The sequence below is a fragment of the Pristiophorus japonicus genome, chromosome 6, assembly GCF_044704955.1.
Source record: "Pristiophorus japonicus isolate sPriJap1 chromosome 6, sPriJap1.hap1, whole genome shotgun sequence".
NCBI classification, from domain to species: Eukaryota; Metazoa; Chordata; class Chondrichthyes; family Pristiophoridae; genus Pristiophorus; species Pristiophorus japonicus.
Window position 1 is genome coordinate 261180674 of NC_091982.1, and position 25352 is coordinate 261206025.

At 42.1% G+C, this 25352-nt stretch overlaps 1 protein-coding gene across 7 annotated transcripts in view; it reads left to right on the top strand.

The window, feature by feature from the left end:
- LOC139266063 (disks large homolog 1) overlaps positions 1-25352 on the top strand; it is a 493057-nt gene that overhangs the window by 344075 nt on the left and 123630 nt on the right. For all 7 annotated transcript variants that reach the window (XM_070883900.1, XM_070883901.1, XM_070883902.1 and 4 more), the window contains one exon: positions 13818-13953. In XM_070883900.1, coding sequence (XP_070740001.1) covers positions 13818-13953 — 136 coding nt within the window. The remainder of the gene's footprint in view (positions 1-13817; positions 13954-25352) is intronic.

Consider the following 25352-nt stretch of genomic DNA (forward strand, 5'->3'; position numbering starts at 1 on the left):
TGTACAGGGTATTGGTGTGGCCACACCCGGAGTACTGCATACAGTTTTGCTCTCCGTATTTAAGGATATACTTGTATTGGAGGCTGCTCAGAAAAGGTTCACTAGGTTGATTCCGGAGATGAGGGGATTGACTTATGAGGATAGGTTGAGTAGGTTGGACCTATACACATTGGAGTTAAGAAGAATGAGAGGTGATTTTATTGAAACATATAAGATAATGAGGGGGCTCAACAAGGTGGATGCAGAGAGGATATTTCTACTCATAGAGGAAACTAAAACTAGTGGACATAGTCTTAAATAAGGGGCCACACATTTAAAACTGAGACGAGGAGAAATATCTTTGCAGAGGGTTATAAATCTATGGAATTCTCTGCCCCAGAGAGCTATTGAGGCTGGGTCATTAAATATATTTAAGGCGGAAATAGACAGATTTTTGAATGATAAAGGAGTAAAGAGTTATGGGGAGCGGGCAGGAAAGTGGAGCTGAGTCCATGATCAGATCAGCCACGATCTTATTGCATGGCAGAGCAGGCTCGAGGGGCCAAGTGGTCTTCTCCTCCTATTTCTAATGTTATGTTAGCAGTCCTCCAATCCTCTGGCACCACACCTGGAGCCAGAGACGATTACAAAATGATGGTTAGAGCCTTTGCTATTTCCTCCCTTGCCTTGGTTAACAATCTGGGACACATTTCATCTGGGCCTGGCGATGTATCTACTTTCAAAAATGTTAAACCTCTTAATCGCTCTCGCGCTCTTCCACCACCATCCTCAGTCTCTCTCGCCCTCGTTCGTGGGCGGTCTCTTGCGCTCTTCCACCACCATCCCCAGTGTCTCTCGCCCTCGCTCGCGGGCGGTCTCTCGCGCTCTTCCACCACCATCCCCAGTCTCTCTCACCCTCGCTCGTGGGCGGTCTCTCGCGCTCTTCCACCAGCCCCAGTCTCTCTCGCTCGCGGGCGGTCTCTCGCGCTCTTCCACCACCATCCCCAGTGTCTCTCGCCCTCGCTCGCAGGCGGTCTCTCGCGCTCTTCCACCACCAGCCCCAGTCTCTCTTGCCCTCGCTCGTGGGCGGTCTCTCGCGCTCTTCCACCACCAGCTCCAGTCTCTCTCGCCCTCGCTTGTTGGCGGTCTCTCGCGCTCTTCCACCACCAGCCCCAGTCTCTCTCGCTCGCGGGCGGTCTCTCGCGCTCTTCCACCACCATCCCCAGTGTCTCTCGCCCTCGCTCGCGGGCGGTCTCTCGCACTCTTCCACCACCATCCCCAGTCTCTCTCGCCCTCGCTCGCGGGCGGTCTCTCGCGCTCTTCCACCACCATCCCCAGTCTCTCTCGCCCTCGCTCGCGGGCGGTCTCTCGCGCTCTTCCACCACCAGCCCCAGTCTCTCTCGCCCTCGCTCGCGGGCGGTCTCTCGCGCTCTTCCACCACCAGCCCCAGTCTCTCTCGCCCTCGCTCGCGGGCGGTCTCTCGCGCTCTTCCACCATCCCCAGTCTCTCTCGCCCTCGCTCGCGGGCGGTCTCTCGCGCTCTTCCACCATCCCCAGTCTCTCTCGCCCTCGCTTGTGGGCGGTCTCTCGCGCTCTTCCACCACCAGCCCCAGTCTCGCTAGCTCGTGCGCAGCCTCGCGCGCCCGCTCGCTCTCGCGCGACCTCTCTCTCTCTCTCTCTCTCTCTCTCTCTCTCTCTCTCTCTCTCTCTCTCTCTCGCCCGCGCGCCCGTCCCCTCTCTGTTTATCCCATCTAATATTTCACACTTCTCCTTAACTACAATATCTGCATCGACCATCTCTTCAGTGAAGACTGAAGCAAAAGTATTCGTTCAGAACCATACCCACATCTTCCACCTCCATATCATAATGTAAAAAACGACAGTATACTTAAAACATAAAACTACAATATAGTTAAAACCTAAAACTATAGTATAAATAAAACAGACTGGCACTGTTTGGAATACAAGACAAACATTTCTCTCTCGGTCCCCAAATCATGAGCAACAGCTAGCTCTTAAATATCTTTATTAGCCACAAATGCACTTTATTGATCAGTTGCTGCTTTTGTCAGGCAGAGCGGGCAATTGAGGGCACAACAGTGAATTTCAAGCCCTATTGATTGTGTTTGTATAGAGTCTCCTAACAACCACCATTAACAAAGCTCTATGTATCTCTTACAAAAGCTTCATAAGAGACCATGGAATTTGAGTTCAAGTTTAAAATGCTTTTTGACAAAATATTATAACTTTGGGAAGAATCAAAGCAATGTAATGCTATATATCAGTTGGAACTGTGAAGGTGTTAGACCTTCAAAGGAAAATCAAAATGTTTCGATTGTACTTCTGTCTTCAGTGGAGGTCACTGATTTTAATGGAATTTTAGATGGAACTAGTATTAACTTAACCCTGTGAGTGCTGAATAGTGATAGCAATTTTAAAAGGGCACACTTCAATTCTCCCATCTGTGGATAATACAGCTCTGGATTGTGAGTGCTGGCTGATGTGCACAAACTATGGGATCAGAAAAGTCAATTCAACTCAACAAGCCTATATAATTGCATATTTAATCTCTTTAATACCATGGACTCTATGATGGTGCTTCTCATACCCAAATCCACACCTATATTTTATATGTATATGAGGCGCAATATCAAAATTTACAGCCAGATGAAATTTAATGTGGAGAAATGTGAGCTGATGTATTTTGGAAGTAAGGAGGAGAGAAAATGTATACCAAATGGTAAAACTTTAAAAGAAGCAGAAAAGTAGAATACACAATACACATAGGAGCTGGTTCTTTTTTGTTTTTAAGTATATAGGAATATTAGGTTTTATAACTAGAGGCATTGAGTACAAAAGCAATGGGGAAATGCCAACCCTAAACATATCATTGGTTAGACCACAGTTAGAATATTGTGTACCGTTTTGGTGGATCTCCTTTAAGAAGGGTTTCAAAGCAATGGACAGAGTGTAGAAGAGATTCACTAGGACAATGGTGAGCAGGTTTTGTTGTAAGTAGAGATTGGAGAAACTTGGACTCTCCATCAAAACAGAGAAGGAGGTTTGGAGATGATCTGATGGAGGACTTCAGAATTACAAGGGAGTGAATAAGGCAAATACGAGAAATATTGTTTCCGCTGGTCAGCGAGTTGGTAATTAGATGGCATGAATTTAAGAACACCGCCAAAGGAATGAAGAGGTTAGAGGATTGTTTTTATGCAGTGTTATTAGGAAACAGTGGTGGAAGCAGAATCCAAAATAGCTTTTAAAAGGAGTGGATAAATATTTTCAAGAAGTAAAATGTTAGTATGGGGATACGGTAGGGGCACTTAGTGAACAGCTCTTCCAGATAGCTGGCATAGGTACGATGGGCTGTAAAATTTTGCAATTTACTGATGCATGCAATGATATATCAAGATTATATATGAAAAGTTCATATCTGATGACACAGAAATGAAAACGTGAAGAAATAACATTAAATAGCTACATAATTATAGCAGTATAATTAAAAGCCAAGCGAAAACAAGAATATTTGAGCCATGCAACTATAACCCACTACCGTCTAAATAAGAGGTATAAATGTCAGTGGACCCAGGGAGCACTACCTTGCAAAGTTTCCTTCCCTGATTTTGGGAGTGAAATACTGGCAGTTGTCATTTTATTCTTGCAGTGGCAGGGGTGAGCCCTCAGGCTATACTTGCAGCCCATATAGCCTGTACAGAAGGTCTTCGGCTAGAAAGAAAAACCTTCTGTCGCGTTTGATTGCTTTGCAATAGGTATGATTCCAGCAAAAATCCCATCCATCCTGTACATCCCTCCCTGTACCAGAATGCTGACTCAGTTAACACCTGATTGAACAAGGAAAGATTCCAGAGTAGGGGATCAAAAAAAAAGGTTGTTTTGCAGGTCTTAAATATGGGGCTTAGCATGATGGGCTGATTTTTCTAGTTGCTCATGGCCTTGATCCCTTTGTCAAAAGATAACTTTATTTCAACCCTAAATATATTGTGTCCCATCTTTCAGCACTGTAATGGGCAGAAATTATTTAACTGCAAAGCTGGTCTGACTCCTTGGTTTGTGTGATCTGATAAGTTATGAACATCGCATGTGCCTATTGGATGCAAGCAGTCATCATCAGTCAGACTCGAGCCATGACTGTGGAAAGTGAGCACCAAAGCCATTAGCTGTAGTAAAATGCTGAGCTAGGGATCAATTTAATGAACCAAACATTGATTAGCTTTCCCGACTGTCATGCAGACAGTGGGTCATTAACTACGATTGAACATCAAGAGTAAAATAAATTGGTCCTATCAAGCAAGATGCTTTTTTTAAAAAGAAAGAGAGCACTTGAGTCTCAGTTCTGCACTCTTCGCACCCCATGCTAATAAACAATTGTTTGAAAGGCATAGTCCTACACATACAGCACATACCCTTTTGACATGTAGACTCAAGAGAAGCATCTGGGCTGCCATGAGTTAACCAGGCCACAGTGGCGCATTACTGTTGGCACCTACATCCCTAGGCTTGGGAAGGGAAGAATTGGCAAAGGGTTAGATTCCAGATTGTGATCCCGTGACTCCTGTTGGCAACCAATTGCGTAGTTGTATGATGAAGGCAAGTTACAGCATTCCCTCCCTTCCACCCATTTGCAAGGACCTGTTTGCATGCAATTGTCCAGGATCTCCCACGAATGAGCATTTGAATGAGGTAGTGGCCACAGAGCTCTGTTACTAGATTAGCCATCCTGAGGCTGGTTCAAATCCCATTATGGCGGTTTGAGAATTTAAATTCATTTGTTCAAAAAAAAAACTGGAAACAAAATCTGATGTCAATAAAAGTAATCACGAAGCTGATGGATTGTTTTTTTCAAAATAAAAAAGCAAAAATCAATTGGTTCATTAATCTGCCACCCTTGCTTGGTCTGGCCTGTATGTGACTCCAGTCCCACACCAACACGGTTGACTCTCAAACTGCTTTCTCATTTAAGGAGGGATATACTTGCATTGGAGGCAGTTCAGAGAAGGTTCACGAGGTTGATTCCTGAGATGAAGGGGTTGTCTAATGAAGAAAGGTTGAGCAGGTTGGACCAGTACTCATTGGAGTTTAGACGAATGAGAGGTGATCTTATTGAAGCATACAAGATTCTGAGGGGGCTTGACAGGGTAGATGCTGAGAGGATGTTTCCCTCGTGGGGGAATCGAGAACTAGGGGGCATAGTTTCAGAATAAGTGGCCACCCATTTAAGATGGAGATGAGGAGGAATTTCTTCTCTGAGGGTCATGAATCTTTGGAATTCACTACCCCAGAGAGCTGAGATAGACAGATTCTTGAACTATAAGGGAGTCCAGGGTTATGGGGAACAGGCAGGAAAGTGGAGTTGAGGCTGAGGTCAGATCAGCCATGATATTGAATCGAGGGGCCTGCTCCTGCTCCTATTTCTTATGTTATGTTCTTTCTGAAGTGGCCTAGCAAGCCGTTTAGTTGTATCAAACTAGAGCAACTAGGGATGGGCAATAAATGCCAGCCTTGCAAGCAACAACCACATCCTGAGAATTAAATAAGAAGTCTGAGGTATCCTGTGCAATTCACCAGTGATGATGTTTAACGTTGATTTTATGCGACATGTATCAATTTCACAGGGCTCTCCTGATTACTGAAACTCGATGACTACATGCAAGGCATGTAGTATGGAACAATTTACAGCCCAAAACATGTCTCAGCTATTTCTTGAGTTGGGAAGAGCAATAAGGCAAATAGATTCATTTTGAAATAAAACAATTTATGATTCATGGTGCAGTCTACTGAGACATTAACTGTCTCCGGTTAATTCTCCAAAACGCAGTGCATTTCAGCTAATTGTTTGTGTTGGTCTCAATGTATGTACCTCCTTGGCTCAATTTTAATTGTGAATGCATTTTAAAAGTTGGCAATTCAGCAAGATATTGAACTGGGAAGGATGTCCTGTTGCCAGTAGTTATTTGCAAGGTTGCATGCCAGCACTGATAACATTATTTATATCAATTGTATCTGTGGTAGTCTGCATCACCAAGGTATTTGTCTTTGTTCACTGGATTGCAGTTACTGAATTCCGCTAGTTTTGTTTGTTGAGCGGCCTTTGCGTGCATGATAAAAGCATAATATGGTTTTTATATCAAGAACTACTACACAGCTGAGTAACCTTTCGGTCAACTGTTGGTTATAATAAATAATTGAGAGCGCTATGCTGGAATAGGCGACCTTCAGCTTGAGAAAACATTTTCAAGTTTTTGGTCCCAATAGAAAGCTTATTTGTTTTAATTTTATCATATTAATATTTAAAATGTAATTTAAATTAATTTGTGAGGAAAAAACATTTCTATCTTTCCTTTCCTTCCCCCCCCCTCCCCCCCCCCCCCCCACCCCCGAGACAGTAATATGAGTAAATAGTTGTTAGTTGGGCTATAGAGAGAAAATCAATATAGTCCTAAATGTTTCCATTAATGAATAATATGAAACAAATAGTTAGGCTTGCTGTAAGAGGATATTAGTTCAAATGATGGTAAAGAACTCTGTTCCTTCCCAAAATGTAGGCATTGCTAAGCCTAATCAAAACCATATAATCCTAGGTTTGCACAAATGCTCCATTACCTTGAATTTAATGGTTAGAAACACACTTGATATTTGAATAAAACTGATACAATTCAATGAAGGTTAATAGATTTTAAATTAATTCTCAATAATAAAAGCAATGTTCAGAAATATCTTTACAAACATGTATTATTGCTTTGAGCTTCTGAATTAATCAGGAATGGCAATAAGGTTTTTAGATTTAAAAGTAAATAAAATGAAGTCTAGACTAACAAGGATTAAATAAATTGCAAGTCAATTCATTAACCCCTGTCCCCACACAACTGCAGGCTTAAGTGCAGAAAATTAATTGCAGAAAATGTGCTCATTTCAATCTGGCCAAATTCATTTCTTGATGGGAAACAAATGACTGAATTCTTCATGGTCTGTTGGAATATTTCTTTACAAAAATGTTTAATTATTTTGGTTTATTTGTGAACTACAAAATGTTCTGTACCTGAGTGTTGAATTATAATTATCTCCAATTTGTAGGACATTGCTGTTTCCAGATTCTAGTTTGCCAATATGTGAAAGTCTGAAAACTGAAAAAGGGTCAAAGATAATTCCATTGAGAAATTTCCACCTGAATCTTTGACTTTAAATGATTAGATTTCAGCACATAAAATTAATGTATCCTCATTCCTTAGTGTACATTTTACATCTAAATATTGAATTGGGCCTTTCAGTCCAGCCAGTTTGACAGTTACCAGTACTGTTTCAAACTTTGAAAATTGAGTCGGGCTTCAAAATGGCTACATTTTGTCTTCATTTTAAAAACTGTATTGGTGATAGAATCCATAATTATTTTATTGTAAATAATCCCAAATCATAGCAAACAAACCCTTTAATTTACTTTTGTGCAAGGTTTTCTTTTAAATGTATTTAACATTGTTAATCAGTTACCTTCTCTTGATAATCCAGTGAGACTTAACAGCTGTTGTGACAACCCTCATATATATATATATATATATATATATATATAATACATATATTAAGGGCCCAATTTTCCCCAACCCCTTTTTTCGCTGCACTTGCCTTAAATGCGGCGACTTTGCGCGCTGGAAACGGCGCCGAAGAAAAGGGGCCCCATCCTGCCCGCTCCGCCGACTCTCCGGTGTCCCATCGTGGCGCAGCTTGTGTAGTGGGGGGGGCGGAGCAACAGCCCAGCGCAGAAAACACTGCCGGCAGCTGCGTGCATGCGCAGTGAAGTCTGCGCGCATGCTCCTGCCCTCCCAGCGTGTCCCGCGGGCTGTGAGCAGGGCCCGATGCTCGCAGCCCCTATTCCTGGCCGAAGGGACGCCCCTTTCTCCGCCGCACCCTATCCCCGGCCAAGTGGCCTCCCGCTCCGGCCAGCCGGCCCGCCCAGTTCCTGGGCCGAGGTCGGACTTCAATTTTATTTTTTATTTATTGATGGTTGTGCTTGAGAGTTTTGATTTTGGCGGGGCGGGGGGGGGGGGGGGGTTGGGTGGAGGGAAGGAGGAGAGTTTTGGGGGTGGGGGGGGGGGGGGGAGAAAGAGTGTTTGATGGGGGGGGGAGGACTTAAAAAAAAAACTTGATTCTGGCATAAAGGTAGAACTATTTTTTATTTGTTATTAATTGATTGCTTATTACTTTTTATGGTTTGTTTAATGCTTTGTAAGTCTTGGTGCTTTAAATGTACTAATATGCGCCAATTTCTTAACTGCCCGCAAGGTTTTTCAGAGCTGGTCACATACGCTGACCTAAGCCGATTTGGAGTATATTTTAGCTGGCCAAAGTGGCATAAATGGCCAAAACTGGCGTAAGTGTCTGGGAACGCCCCTTTTGGGGAAAAAAACTGAACTAAAAAGAATCGTACCTGACTGACTTACTTGGGAGCAAATCTTTTGGGAAAAATTGTATTTTTTAACTTAAGCCAGAAAAAACAACTTACTCCAAAAAAATTGATGCAAGTCATGGCCAAAACTGAGCCCATAATATCTATAATTATCTCTCTCTCTCTCTCTCTCTCTCTCTCTCTCTCTATCTATCTATCTAAGGGCCACATCTAACTCCCTTTTGAATATATCTAACGAACTGGCCTCAACAACTTTCTGCGGTAGAGAATTCCACAGGTTCACAACTCTGAGTGAAGAGGTTTCTCCTCATCTCAGTCCTAAATGGCTTACCCCTTATCCTTAGACTGTGACCCCTGTTCTGGACTTCCCCAATATTGGGAACATTCTTCCTGGATCTAACCTGTCCAATCCAGTCAGAATTTTATATGTTTCTATGAGATCCCCTCTCATTCTTCTAAATTGCAGTGAATATAAGCCTAGTAGATCCAGTCTTTCTTCATGTCAGTCCTGCCATCCTGGCAATAAGTCTGGTGAACCTTCGCTGCACTCCCTCAATGTCCTTCCTCAGATTAGGAGCCCAAAACTCTACACAATATTCAAGGTGTGGCCTCACGCAGGTCCTGTACAACTGCAGTAAGACCTCCCTGCTCCTATACTCAAATCCTCTCGCTATGAAAGCCAACATGCCATTTGCCTTCTTCACCGCCTGCTTTACCTGCATGCCAACTTTCAATGACTGATGTACAATGACACTCGGGTCTCGTTGCATTTCCCCTTTTCCTAATCTGCCACCATTCAGATAATCTGCCTTCCTGTTTTTTCCACCAAAGTGGATAACCTCACATTTATCTACATTATACTGCATCTGCCATGCATTTGCCCACTTGCTTAACTTATCCAAGTCACCCTGCAGCCTCTGAGCTTCCTCCTCACAGCTCACACTGCCACCCAGCTTAGTGGCATCTGCAAACTTGGAGATATTACATTCAATTCCTTTGTCTAAATCATTAATGTATATTATAAATAGCTGGGGTCCCAGCACTGAGCTCTGCGGTACTCCACTAGTCACTGCCTGCCATTCTGAAAAGGATCCGTTTATCCTGACTCTCTGCTTCCTGTCTGCCAACCAGTTCTCTGTCCACGTCAATACATTACATGCAATATCATGTGCTTTAATTTTGCACACTAATCTCTTGTGTGGAACCTTGTCAAAAGCCTTTTGAAAGTCCAAATACATCACATCCACTGGTTCTGCCTTGTCCACTCTATTTGGATTTTTCGAGGATGTAACTAGAAGATTTGTCAAGCATGATTTCCCTTTCATAAATCCATGCTGACTTGGACCAATCCTGTCACTGCTTTCCAAATGTGCTGCTATTACATCTTTAATAATTGATTCCAACATTTTCCCCACTACCGATGGATGTCAGGCTAACCGGTCTATAATTCCCCGTTTTCTCTCTTCCCTCCTTTTTTAAAAAGTGGGGTTACATTAGCTACCCTCCAATCCATAGGAACGGATCCAGAGTCTATAGAATGTTGGAAAATAACCACCAATGCATCCACTATTTCTTGGGCCACTTCCGTAAGTACTCTGGGATGCAGACTATCAGGCCCTGGGGATATAGCGACCTTCAATCCCATCAATTTCCCGAACACAATTTCCTGACTAATAAGGATTTCCTTCAGTTCCTCCTTCTCGCTAGATCCTCGGTCCCCTAGTATTTCCGGAAGGTTATTTATGTCTTCCTTAGTGAAGACAGAACCAAAGTATTTGTTCAATTGGTCTGCCATTTCTTTGTTCCCCATTATAAATTCACCTGATTCTGACTGCAAGGGACCTACATTTGTCTTCACTAATCTTTTTCTCTTCACATATCTATCGAAGCTTTTGCAGTCAGTTTTTATGTTCACTGCAAGTTTCCTCTCATACTCTATTTTCCCCCTCCTAATTAAACCCTTTGTCCTCCTCTGCTGAATTCTAAATTTTTCCCAGTCCTCCGGTTTGCTGCTTTTTCTGGCCAATTGATATGCCTCTTCCTTGGATTTAACACTCTCCCTAATTTCCCTTGTTAGCCACGGTTGAGCCACCTTCCCCGTTTTATTTTTACTCCAGACAGGGATGTACAATTGTTGAAGTTTATCCATGTGATCTTTAAATGTCTGCCATTGCCTGTCCAATGTCAACCCTTTGAGTATCATTCGCCAGTCTATTCTAGCCAATTCATGTCTCATACCATCGAAGTTACCTTTCCTTAAGTTCAAGACCCTTGTCTCTGAATTAACTGTGTCACTCTCCATCTTAATGAAGAATTCTACCATATTATGGTCATTCTGTCTGTCTATCTCTATCTATCTATCTCTATCTATCTATCTATCTATCTATCTATCTATCTATCTATCTATCTATCTATCTATCTATCTATCTATCTATCTATCTATCTATCTATCTCTCTATCTCTCTCTATCTCTCTCTCTCTCTCTCTCTCTCTCTCTATCTCTCTATCTCTCTATCTCTCTATCTATCTCTCTCTCTCTCTATCTCTCTATCTCTCTCTCTATCTCTCTCTCTATCTCTCTCTCTATCTCTCTCTCTATCTCTCTCTATCATAATTGCTTTAGAATAATTGCAAATAATATATGAACTGCTCTGGAAAGTCATTCTAATACTTAAGCTGTTATAATTCAGGTTGAACATTGCAATAGTCATACACTTGGTCCTACGTCACACTGCTTCAACCAGCCTCCAGAATGAACAAGGCTGGATAGAAACACAGTAACAGTAGATATTATATCCTATGCAAGAGTTCCAGGGACCAGTTAGATTTTGAGTCTCTGACTCCTCAAATTCAAAAGACAAATGTCAGTCAAATACAAAATGAAATCATTACACTACTTTATGTTTGAATTATATCTCAAGCCTGTATCTCCTAATTACATAAGAACATAAGAAATAGGAGTAGGCCATTTGGCCCCTCGAGCCTGCTCCGCCATTCAATAAGATCATGGCTGATCTGATCATGGACTCGGCTCCACTTCCCTGCCCGCTCCCCATAACCCCTTATCCCCTTATTGCTCAAAAATCTGTCAATCTCTGCCTTAAATATATTCAATGACCCAGCCTCCACAGCTCCCTGGGGCAGCAAATTCCACAGATTTACAACCCTCAGAGAGAAGAAATTCCTCCTCATCTCAGTTTTAAATGGGCGGCCCCTTATTCTGAGACTATGTCCCCTAGTTTTAGTTTCCCCTATTAGTGGAAATATCTTCTCTGCATCCACCTTGTCGAGCCCCCTCATTATCTTATATGTTTCAATAAGATCACCTCTCATTCTTCTGAACTCCAATGAGTATAGGCTCAACCTATCTTCATAAGTCAACCCCCTCATCTCCGAAATCAACCTAATGAACCTTCTCTGAACAGCCTCCAATGCAAGTATAATCCATCCTTAAATACGGAGACCAAAATTGTACGCAATACTCTAAGTGTGGCCTCACCAATACCAGGACTTCTCTACTTTTATACTCCATCCCCCTTGCAATAAAGGCTAACATTCCATTTGCCTTCCTGATTATTTGCTGCACCTGCATTCTAACTTTTTGTGTTTCATGTATAAAGACCCCCAGATCCCTCTGTACTGCAACACTTTGCAATTTTTCTCCATTTAAATTATAATTTGCTTTTCTATTTTTTTTTCTGCTAAAGTGGATAACCTCACATTTTACCAGGTTATACTCTAGCTGCCAAATTTTTGCCCACTCATTTAGCCTGTCTATCGCTTTGCAGATTTTTTGTGTCCTCCTCACAGCTTACTTTCCCACCCATTTTTGTATCATCAGCAAACTTGGCTACATTACACTCAGTCCCTTCACCCAAGTCATTAATATAGATTGTAAATAGTTGAGGCCCCAGCATCGATCCCCGCGGCACCCCATTTGTTACTGTTTGCCAACCGGAAAATTACCCATTTATTCCGACTCTCTGTTTTCTATTAGTTAGCCAATTCTCTAGCCACCCCCAACCCAATGAACTTTTATCTTGTGCAGTGACCTTTTATGTAGCGCCCTTCTCTGTTTTGTTATTGTAACTACCTTTGAATTTAAGTATCATTCTTGAGACTTCTATACTTTTGATACATAATCTGTGTATGTATCTGTTTGTACATGATCTGAACATCTTGTGTAAAATAATGGAGAGCTGGGAGTGAGTTAAACACTAATTTGTAGTCATCCACTGTTTTATATAAGAATTTTCTAAGCCGCTTGGGTATATTGTCTTGTAATCATCACCAGGTGTAATTTGTGTTGTATAATTGTATGTTTAACCCTTGCTTTGCTGCTTACCAGAACCAACACTTGTCGAGTATTTTTAAGTGTTAGAATTTTTGGCTTATTACTCACATTGAAAATCTCTGAATCAGTTGTCGAATGGACCTAGATCTTCTCCTTTTAAGTGATTTCCAAAGCATCAAAAATTAGAATCAAATAGATGCTAGGTACCAGAGTAGATATTCCTGAATTACAGCAACTTACATTTTATGTGGCTCCATTAGCAAAGAAAAATTCCCATGGTGCTTCAGACATAATTGGACAATAATGGATACCGAGACAACTATGAGGAGGGGTGACAAAATGAGTTGTGAGGAGGGTCAGGGGGGCATAGGAAGGTGAAGGAGGGGTTGAGCAGATCGACAGTTACAGATATGTCATGGTGGATGGAAGGGCAAAGGCTAGGAAGTCGACCGTTTGAAAGTACTATTGTGAGTGACTGACTTGGGGGAAGAGTTCTTCAAGTGGCATCACAAAACTAAGTGCAGAATTACGCATTCTTTGCCTGTAAGAGAGAGCAGTTTCGAAAGTCTATAGACCATTTTCTCTTTTTTTCCTCTCCGTCTTCTCTTCTCTCTCGGCCCTGTGCCATGCATCACTCTGAAATAAGATGGGTGATTTGCGCACAGGACATTCACAATGACGCTCTTCAACCAGTTCAAGTCAGGATAAGATGCGTTCAGTTTTCTGCTGCTTCCTTATAGTGAAGAAACAACTACTCTGTCTGTTGTCTCCCTGAGAGAACCTGATCCCAGACTCCATTCCATGATTATTGATCTGTAGTTTAGTGCATCAAGGTGTGAAGCCACCAGCCCATTTACACATTTTGTGGAGTAAATGATAGTGCTCTAGAATGCTACACAACCTACTTTTTAATTCAAACTTGTCAAATGGATCACAAAGCATTTTTGTGTAGGATAAAGAAAAAAACTATTTTATGAATTGAATGTTTACCCAGATTTATTTTGGTTAATTTCATGTACATAGACGGCTTTGATTTTAAGTATATTATAACAAAAATGTGAAGATGTTTGGAAAAATATAATTGTGTTACCGATGCATACTATTTTATTTTGTGTTCTTCCAGCCTATTCCCAATTGGAAAATCATATCACACCATCCAACTATTTAGGGAGTACAGAGTACAAACAGACACTTCCTCCATCATCGCCAGGCAGATACTCACCAATTACCAAAGTCATGGGTGATGATGAAATGACTAGGTAAGGCTTCATGAATTTATAATACATTTACAATTTGCTCATTCACTGGCATAAAACAGAAAACCTTCTATTCCTGTTGCTCAGCACTTTGTCCTCATTATCGAGTAAGTCTCATTATAAGGGAATTATAGGTTTTGAAGAATATCCTTTATACACAAAACACTCCCAACAGCGGTTTCTAAACATGTATGCACTTTTATTTTGTTGAGACACGAAACACAAGTTTCAAAGTGAAAGGTTTCTGATTATCTATGGACAGCCATTTACTCCTTTTGGAGAGATTGTGTCAACAGGTCATACTGACAACATACTACTTGCTGCTGCCATGGATGAACTGCAGACTCTCCAACCTGAAATATCCATGGCTGTCCCGACTCCTGATTGATGTCTCCTGACCCTGCTGGCCAATTTTTTTCTACACTTTGATCAATTGGAAACAGTCATGTTGGAGTATAACCCATATTCCTACCACTTGGTTTATTCGGCTGCTGGGAAATTGACTCATTCCTTTTGCATTCACAGTGACTATGTATGGCTGCCCTGTCTCTACAGTTTAATCATAAAATGTCTCAAAGCCATCTGGTGAATAAGGGGGACTCTTTTTGTTGCCTTATTTACACCTGCAATCCCAGCTAGTACCTGAATTCATGAACAAAATCTTTTGGCATATAAATAATCATCTACCCCAAAATAAAAATGCCAGATCCCTCCTAGTCACCCACCCAAGTGTTTCCCCTGGTACTACTACTATCTCTATCCAAATCTGTAGGCCACAGCTTTGAGAGCAGATAGTGTCCACCTAGCCTAATCATCCAATACAGATCTGCATTGACCACCTCAAGCCATATCTCCTTGCACTCTCTGCAGCCAAATTTTCACTACTCTCTGGATCATCTGGAAGTTGAGGACAATTCTGAACTCATCTATGACAAACTGCTTCCGTTTATTCTTCTATTCTCACCTTATGCAAGTGTGATGAGTTTATAGTTTTCTTCGTCTCCAAGACTAATGCCATCTGCTTGGCTGGGTTAGCTGGCTCCATTTGCCCCAGTCCATGCGTGACGTCCTCCACTGTACTTTGGGAAATCCATCGAACATCACGATCCTGCACTCCAGAATTCTCCGAATCCCCAGGGCTTGCTACATCTCTCCCCAATCTCTCAATCCTTCTCAAAACCTACCTCTTAGACCATGCTTTCAGTTATGTTCGCTAACTCTTGCTTACTATTGGTTCAGCTGTTCGCCCCCCCCCCCCCGCTTCCCTTTTTGTAAAGTCCTTTAAACTATATTGCTATGTTAAGAGTGCTCTGTAATTGCCATTGTATATAATTATATGCCCGTTTTGTTTATCAGACTGCTATAATTATGTATGTAATTTATTATATTCAGAAACCTTTCATACTTTATTCCAGATACATTTGGCCTATTTTCCCCATGTTTTCGACAACATCTTACAAAGAGAATGGAGTAGATTTTTGTCTTGCTGTCTGGGCTGTAATCTAGCATGATGTATCGGTAGCCCTCTGTCGAACTTGTCTGATTTTCATTCCGTTGATATCAGTAGAATGATTGCCTGGTGTGATCTGTCCTGCCAGATTATTGTCCAGGCAATGAAAACAAAAATCTACCCCACAATATTTTCACTGAGCATCTTTGCTAATGAGGTTAACCACAAGACACCCAGCGAAGTGAAACCACGAGTTCGTTAATACAATCTTTATTACCTAGTGTTAGCAATTAATGCCTTAGTTCCTCTATCCCATCTCAAAGTAGTTGCTAATTACCTTCAGTACCCAGAGGAAGAATATAATTTTCAGTTTGCATTGCTGTGTCCTTTTATCTACTTCAAGTTATCAAAAACCTCTCTCTTTAGCTACCAAGCATCTTTGAAATCATCACTTAAATTAAATTACATCATTTAGAATTTGGAGATATAACATAATTAATGCTCCTCAGGAAAGTCGTTTTTCTGCTATAAGTTGAGCCAAAGATTTCTGTGAACTAATGTCTGCTCTACACATGCCGAAAAAATCCGTAAGCAGGGATCTATGCAGTTTCAACTTGCAACTATTGTGATCTGGTGTCATAATGCTGCTAATAAATGTAATCTCTCCCCTGCAATATTCTGTAATTCTAGATACACCCCTCCATCCCCACCTTCAAAGGCCCTCTGAAAACCGACCACTTCGCCTGCACCACAATCACGTTCCTTGTTCTTCTCTAGTTCCTGCTTCGTGTCGAATTTGGCCCTTAGTAAAGCACCTTGGGATATCTCGCTATCTTAAAGGAAATGTGCAACTTATTTATGGCTGTTCTTAAGCAGGTGTTGGTAACCTCAATATTCCTGTGAAATGGAATTGATAATTAATTCTAAAACTATCTGCTTATTGGAGTATTGAATTTGCCTTTCAACTCCAGCACTAATGACTAAAATTAATCATTAACATTTTAATAAAACTTGCACAGATTTTATCAGCAGACCTTTAAAATATGATTTAATATATAACTGTGGGAATAAAAAGCAACCTTATTCCCTGTTTGAAAGCCCCATGATTTCTCATTATTCATGTGTCATCCAGTGAGGTAATCTGTGCCCCAGTCTCCTTGCAGTATTTCTATTTAAAATGATCGAGGAGTGAATAACAGAAAACCAAGAATTCAAACCTCTATGGAGTAGTTTGTCTCCTGTCTGTTTTATATTAAACTAATCGTTCCTGTTTAAAATGGTGCTTTGCGTGGGTTTATTTCTTCTGTGCCCACATAACTGCTTTTTGTGGAGGAGGAGAGGAAACATAGAAAATAGGTGCAGGAGTAGGCCATTCGGCCCTTCTAGCCTGCACCGCCATTCAATGAGTTCATGGCTGAACATGCAACTTCAGTACCCCATTCCTGCTTTCTCGCCAAACCCCTTGATCCCCCTAGTAGTAAGGACTTCATCTAACTCCTTTTTGAATATGTTTAGTGAATTGGCCTCAACAACTTTCTGTGATAGAGAATTCCACAGGTTCACCACTCTCTGGGTGAAGAAATTCCTCCTCATCTCGGTCCTAAATGGCTTACCCCTTATCCTTAGACTGTGTCCCCTGGTTCTGGACTTCCCCAACATTGGAAACATTCTTCCTGCATCTAACCTGTCTAACCCCGTCAGAATTTTAAACGTTTCTATGAGGTCCCCTCTCATTCTTCTGAACTCCAGTGAATACAAGCCCAGTTGATCCAGTCTTTCTTGATAGGTCAGTCCCGCCATCCCGGGAATCAGTCTGGTGAACCTTCGCTGCACTCCCTCAATAGCAAGAATGTCCTTCCTCAGGTTAGGAGACCAAAATTGTACACAATACTCCAGGTGTGGCCTCACCAATGCCCTGTATAACTGTAGCAACACCTCCCTGCCCCTGTACTCAAATCCCCTCGCTATGAAGGCCAACATGCCATTTGCTTTCTTAACCGCCTGTTGTACCTGCATGCCAACCTTCAATGACTGATGTACCATGGCACCCAGGTCTCGTTGCACCTCCCCTTTTCCTAATCTGTCACCATTCAGATAATAGTCTGTCTCTCTGTTTTTACCACCAAAGTGGATAACCTCACATTTATCCACATTATACTTCATCTGCCATGCATTTGCCCACTCATCTAACCTATCCAAGTCGCTCTGCAGCCTCATAGCATCCTCCTCGCAGCTCACACTGCCACCCAACTTAGTGTCATCCGCAAATTTGGAGATACTACATTTAATCCCCTCTTCTAAATCATTAATGTACAGTGTAAACAGCTGGGGCCCCAGCACAGAACCTTGCGGTACCCCACTAGTCACTGCCTGCCATTCTGAAAAGTACCCATTTACTCCTACTCTTTGCTTCCTGTCTGACAACCAGTTCTGAATCCATGCCAGCACACTACCCCCAATCCCATGTGCTTTAACTTTGCATATTAATCTCTTGTGTGGGACCTTGTCGAAAGCCTTCTGAAAGTCCAAATATACCACATCAACTGGTTCTCCCTTGTCCACTCTACTGGAAACATTCTCAAAAAATTCCAGAAGATTTGTCAAGCATGATTTCCCTTTCACAAATCCATGCTGACTTGGACCTATCATGTCACCTCTTTCCAAATGCACTGCTATGACATCCTTAATAATTGATTCCATCATTTTACCCACTACCGATGTCAGGCTGACCGGTCTATAATTCCCTGTTATCTCTCTCCCTCCTTTTTTAAAAAGTGGGGTTACATTGGCTACCCTCCACTCTATAGGAACTGATCCAGAGTCTATGGAATGTTGGAAAATGACTGTCAATGCATCCACTATTTCCAAAGCCACCTCCTTAAGTACTCTGGGATGCAGTCCATCAGGCCCTGGGGATTTATCGGCCTTCAATCCCATCAATTTCCCCAACACAATTTCCCGATTAATAAGGATTTCCCTCAGTTCCTCCTCCTTACTAGACCCTCCGACCCCTTTTATATCCGGAAGGTTGTTTGTGCCCTCCTTAGTGAATATCGAACCAAAGTACTTGTTCAATTGGTCCGCCATTTCTTTGTTCCCCGTTATGACTTCCCCTGATTCTGACTGCAGGGGACCTACATTTGTCTTTACTAACCTTTTTCTCTTTACATATCTATAGAAACTTTTGCAATCCGTCTTAATGTTCCCTGCAAGCTTCTTCTCGTACTCCATTTTCCCTGCCCTAATCAAACCCTTTGTCCTCCTCTGCTGAGTTCTAAATTTCTCCCAGTCCCTGGGTTCGCTGCTCTTTCTGGCCAATTTGTATGCCACTTCCTTGGCTTTAATACTATCCCTGATTTCCCTTGATAGCCACGGTTGAGCCACCTTCCCTTTTTTATTTTTACGCCAGACAGGAATGTACAATTGTTGTAGTTCATCCATGTGGTCTCTAAATGTCTGCCATTGCCCATCCACAGTCAACCCCTTAAGTATCATTTGCCAATCTATCCTAGCCAATTCACGCCTCATACCTTCAAAGTTAGCCTTCTTTAAGTTCTGGACCATGGTCTCTGAATTAACTATTTCATTCTCCATCCTAATGCAGAATTCCACCATATTATGGTCACTCTTCCCCAAGGGGCCTCGCACAATGAGATTGCTAATTAGTCCCCTCTCATTACACAGCACCCAGTCTAAGATGGCCTCCCCCCTAGTTGGTTCCTCGACATATTGGTCTAGAAAACCATCCCTTATGTGTGAACTTTCTCTGCTCTTCCAATCCCCATTTAATTTACTTTTCTCTCTCTTCTGCTTCGTGCCATGCAGATTAAGAGGCAGGGCTCCCTCTCTCTTTTCCTCCCAACTTTCCATTCAGCAACTTCAATAATTGACACCAAAAGCTCACCATGCTGAGGGGAAATCCCAGGTGCAGGCCCATGTCCCATCCTTCAGTGCTACAACATTGTTGACTGCTGATCAACTCAGACAGCTTGGGAATATGATCCTGTTTAGCAGTTTGTCCCTATGATAACATGGATGTTGCCTGTATTTCATATAAAGGTATGGTCGTATTATTACAACTGCCACCTTGTTTGTGCAAGGGAGGCAGAAGGATATTTTCCTCTTATTAAAAAGAAAGCTTTCTTTTTAGTCAGCCAAAAATTGAACTGATCTGATCACAGGGGGTTGTCCTGTCACCACAAAGCGAATAACCAACTTTCAGTTAATCAAGTACAGCATTTACTCCGGAGCCCACTGCCATTCCTCCTTTCCCACCCCAAACACTTGTCCTCCTACAAATTAATTTCTTCTCTTTACTCCAATCCATATTCATCAAAATCTCTTTTTGACTTCAGAATCTCACTGCTGCTCTTGGGTTAAATATCACGGCATTATATGTAATCTGCAAGAACAGTTTTTTAATGGTTTTCCTTACATTTCAGTGACCATACCTCTGCCATAAATTATCAACCTACACTATGTAACGCCACCTCTCTCAAAGGATATAATCGACTGATTACTACACAGTCCCAAAGTCATTTATTCCATTATTGCTTCGATTTTCTACTCAAGTTGCTCCAGCTCCCCGATAACTCAGTGGGAGAAAATAAACGCGGAATGGGAGTACTGAATGGAAAGGATGAACAGAGATCTGGGAGCTCAAATACATCATTCATTGCAAGTGCGAAACCAATAGAATTTGGGAATTTAAATATGGCCATCGATAAAGTCGTAATTAATTTATATAAAACATTGGTTGGGTCACAGTTAGACTATTCTAAGCAGTTTTGGGTGCCCCATTTTAGAAAAGACATTGAAACTGTAGAATATAGGCATAGCTTTACCAGGATGATGCCAGGCATGGGAGACTAGGGTTATAAAAAGAGATGAGATGCTGGAACTACTGACACTGGAGCAGAGAAGGCTAGGAGGAGACACAATGGAGATTTTTAAATTATGAAGAGTTCTGACCAAATGAACAGGGAAAGTCGATTTCCCCTGGTTTGGTGATGAGGTCATCAATTTAAAATTATCACAAAGTGAAAGGAGAGGTTAAAAGAAGCGTCTTTATACAGAGGTTTATTGGAGCATGGAATGCTTTGCCTCGGGGACAGGTTGAGGCAGAGACCACTGGCTCGTGCAAGTAAAAGTTGAATAAATATTTAAAGAGGAGGAAGGTGCAAGGCTGTAGGGAGAGAGCAGAGTTTCAGAATGCTCCAGCAAAGAGCTACACAATGGGTCAAATGGTCTCCTGTGTTCTAACCTATGATTCTGTGGGCAATGCAGAAAAGTTTGGCTTTAGATTTCACTACAAAATCTATTAAATCTATCCATCATCCTAGAATTTGTTGCACTAATATTCTAACTCCACACCCAGTTCCACAGGAGATTCGCTGGTGTGTAGGTGTATACTTATTTATTTGGCAACATTATATTTATTTTTGTATGACACTTCACTTGGAATGTATAATAAAGATTCTGTAACAAAGCAGTCCAAATCCAATTGGGTGAAGCTAAAGATCATGCATTATATAAATGATAATCTTTTTATCCATTTTGAAAGAGTTTGAATTAGATTTCAGTACTTGTACTCTGAATAGATTTTGAAATTCATTTCATCACTCTCTGCTAAGGTTTATTCTAATAAGATTCAAACATAACAACTCTTTCCTTTAAGGAATCTGATTCAAATAAAACGCATGCATTCTTTTATTCTGAAAATTCTCAGTTGAGTTTGGAAGAGTCCTGAAACACATCATTAAAAAGCTAATTTGGACACTTTTCCTCAACTATGTTTAACCTACTGTTAAAAGTAAAACAATCAGTGATACCTTTCAATCTGTGTGTTTGGACTTGGTGTCCAAATAAATGTCTTGTTAACTTGATATTGATTCAATGGTTGGGCCAGTGGCTTGATTTGAGATGATAATCCAGGAAGTCAGTGGAACTGGTTATGGGGTAAGGAGTTACACCTCTATGTTGCAATGTATTGGGTTTATTTCACAAGTATAAACAAACAGTAGTTAGGCACTCATGTTTTACAAGGGCATAGGAACAGGAGTAGGCCGTTCTGCCCCTTGAACCCCTTCAGTTACGTCATGGCTGATCTGTACCTCAACTCCATTTAGCTGCCCTTGCTCCATATCCCTTGGTATACTTATCTAACAAACATCTATCGATCTCAGTCTTGAAAATGTTAATTGACCCAGCATTCACAGCCTTTTGGGGGGAGTGAGTTCCAGATTTCCACTACACTTTAATTGAAATAATGCTTCCTGACCATAGCGTAGGCAAAGAACCATACACCACCAACAAATGGTTCCACCAGTTGGTCATGCAGAGCTTCAGCTGCCCGCTTCTGTCTAGCCAAGTTATGTAGTTACCAAACCCAAACTAAGTGCAATTTCTCAAAGTTTGACTCCAGGTAATGCCATCCAGCAGTTCTTGTCTGAAGTCCTAGAATTTGTCGATGAACTATGACTGACATCTGCCTTTTAATTTGGATGAAGGACTTAAAGCAGTTTTTTGGATTGAGCCCTGACTTGGAATGCAGCTTGGCTACAAGACTCCTTTTCAAGTCACTGAACACATCAGGCAGTGGTACACTGAACAGTCTGGGTAAAAGTGTGTTAAAGAACTATTGACCCAGGCAGATTGAGTATTGAAAGTGTTGACGTATGCAGCAGACTTAATTTGTCCTTTCTCAGGCTCTCTCTTCACCCAGGCCACAGTCTGAAGGTCACTGCTGGGGTTTGTTAATATTCTGAGATGCAGATTTTAATTTATTAATGCTGTTAGATTGATCTTGGCTTGTAATTGCTTTGCAGAGAGGCTTCACAAATGCACGTTTGTGAATTTTGTTCTAATCGGGGGCATGGCCGATACAGTCTAGCTGACATGCAAATTTTATTTTCATAGTAACCATTGAGAATATGCTCAGTGTTGTCCATTGATGGGTTTTATAATCTATTTAACTATCATTAATGACAAGTTGTACTGAATTGGATGCATCATCGCGCCTGCACTGTTAATGGTTGACTTTTTTTAATTAACCAGAAACAACAACCGTATTTAAATGGTCAATATTTAATTTTCTGTGCCTGCCATTCTAATCTACTCAGAGGGAGATGCTTGAAGAACCCAGATTAGTGTAATATAGGCAGATGCCTCTGTTATTTTCAAATGATTTTTAAAATCCCCTAGAAAGGAAAGTAATCACTTGTACACAATGCAAGAATAGAGGAATGTTCATGAATGGATATAAAACAGGATAGCTCATGACACCTGTCCATTTTTGAGAGATATCTGCCCTGTCTACTCAGTTTCTCACTATATTCCTCCATCCAGAAACACATTCAGTTACCTCTGAGTCTTCCCTCATAAATAGTTCTATAATCCTGTGTTCCTTGGGGCCCGAAATTGATGATGTCCCGCTGCCACCCGTTTCTCGGCAGTATTCGGGCAGTCCTTCATTTTTTACTGCCCGCTACCGCTGAGATTCTCCACTGCGACTTTGATGGTAACGTAGCAGGATTTGGCAGAGGGTGCAGGCCATTAGACTCGACAAAGATCAGAGGCCGAGTTCTGCGCATGCGCACGCGTCTGTCAAGCTCTGCCTTCGCCCCGTCGGCCCCGAATCATTTACTCCACGTGGTGCCGAGAAGCAGGACTTTAGGCCCGAGACTGCCGACATGTGTCTTCCCCCGCTCCGGCCCAAGCCAAAAGTGGGATGGAAGGGAGACACAGAGAGAGAGAGAGAGAGATACACAGAGACTCGCACGGGGGGTGGGGGAGAGAGGGAGCGCGAGCCTGGGGGGAGGGGAGAGAGCGAGAGAGAATGAGCCTGGGGGGGCGGGGAGGGAGCGTGAGAGAGAGAGAGAAAGAGTGTGCCTGGAGAGGAGAGAAGAGAAGAGAGAGACTGACTGCAGGGGGTGGGGGGAGGGGCGGGGAGGAGGAGAGAAAGACTGACTGGGGAGGGAGAGAGAGATTGATGGGGGTGCGGAGGGAGAGAGAGGGACTGACTGGGTGTGGGGGGGGTGGCTGGGGGTGTGGAGAGAGAGGGAACGGGGAATACGGATCACGTTCTTATGCTGGAGTGGATGAAATCCAGAAGTCACAATACTATCGCTATTCACTTCATACCCAATAAACCTGTTAACAATTCGTACACAATGCCCCATTTATGGTGGGTGAGGGGGGGTGTGTAAAGGTCATGAACTTGCGCTGGTGTAAGGGGGGAGTTTGGCTGGGGGAGGGATGTACTTGGACTGGGCTAAAATTGAAAAAATCGCTTCCAATTTCATATAAATCCTACTAAGTGTCAAGCTCTCAACCTTTCATCAAATACTCGCGTTTTCAAAATGGCTTATGTACCGTCCACTTAAGATCGGCTAAGATCAGGTAAGACCTTACTTTTCAGGCTGGTATTTAGGGCGCGGGCAGTAAATGGATCTTGGTGATCAAATTTCCGTTTTTGGGGCCTTCTCCGATGGGTGGGCAGTATGGAATACCGCCGGGGGTAAATATCTGATGAATTTACTGCCGGTGGGATTGTGTGCAGTAATTGGGCAGTAGTTGATTTAAAAAAAATCAAATTCACATTTCTGGGTTGTAAGCGGGCAGTAATATGATGAATTTCGGGCCCCTGGTATTTGACACTTGCTGTAATGAACAATTTGCCTTGGTTAGCTTTATCTTCACCTTCAGAATCTTGAAAGCTTCAGTTAAGTCCCCTCCGACTTTTCCCTTTTCTAAAGATAAGTCCATAACTTCGATTCCTAAAAGCAAAATCACCATCGTTACTTGCTGCTTTACCTCTCAGGAACAATATTATCCTCCTTTTTCCTTGACCAGATTTCCACACCTTACCTCAGGTGGGATTTTATCAAATACTGTAGTTAACTAAAATCATTGCATACCTATTGAAATATTAACTTTCTAGTTCATTGTTTCTTTTTCTCCTTTTACTCCCGCACCAAAAAGCACCAATATCCTGGTCTTAAACTGCCTTCGACTGAGAGGGCAACAAACAGCATAAAAAATCCATTGAGCTGATATCACCCCATCAGTTCTGACAAAAGGTCATGGACATGAAATGTTATCTCGGTTTCTCTCTCCACAGATACTGCCTGACCTGTTGAGTATTTCCCGCATTATCTGTTTTTATTTCACACCAGCTTTTGTCAGTGGTCTACTCGCATGTGTAGGCAACTCTGCAAAACAGCAGTTGTCCTGAAAACCAACAGTAGTCGTACCGTCATAATCATAAAAAATGGGAGGTGAATTATATCCATGTATATATGTGTCTCGTCATTTTTTGGACTTTGAGATGTGAATAAGGTTCGGCCTCCCAAATCCGGAGTTCCAAAACCCGGAATGTTCCGAAATCCGAACATCGCGCTCATCCATGGCGGGGTTGTCTGGAATCCAGAAAATGTTCTGAAATCCAGACATTTTTTTAAACGATGATGGCAGTATTTTTTCGCCAAAGATACTGCTAATCACTCCGCTACTTTTTTAAAGGCCCAGCGGTAAAAATCAGCGGAAAACGCGGTCCTCGCCAACTTCAGTCCGAGGCCGATTACCGCTGTGAGTTGGGCCCAAGGAGGGGGGAAAACAGCCCTCCCCAAAAATAAAAAATCTCTCAACATTCACAAGACCCTTTTCTCGCGAATCGCTGCAAAAGAATTTAAAAAAAAATACAAACTTTAATTTAGCTTTTTTGCAGGTCTTCATACCCATCCCGTTGTCCCAATGGCTGCAACGCACGTTTTTCCCGGGTGTTTTTTTTTCTTAACTGCAGGTGCGCTGTGAGGCAAATTTTTTGCAAAAGCATTATTTCGAGCTTTGCACGCCTAATTTAGCCAAACCATTCGGCCTTGCAATCAACGTTGTTTTTACTCGACTAAAGTTCAGCGTTTACTCTGGGGCTGGGTCAGAAGTTAGATATGTA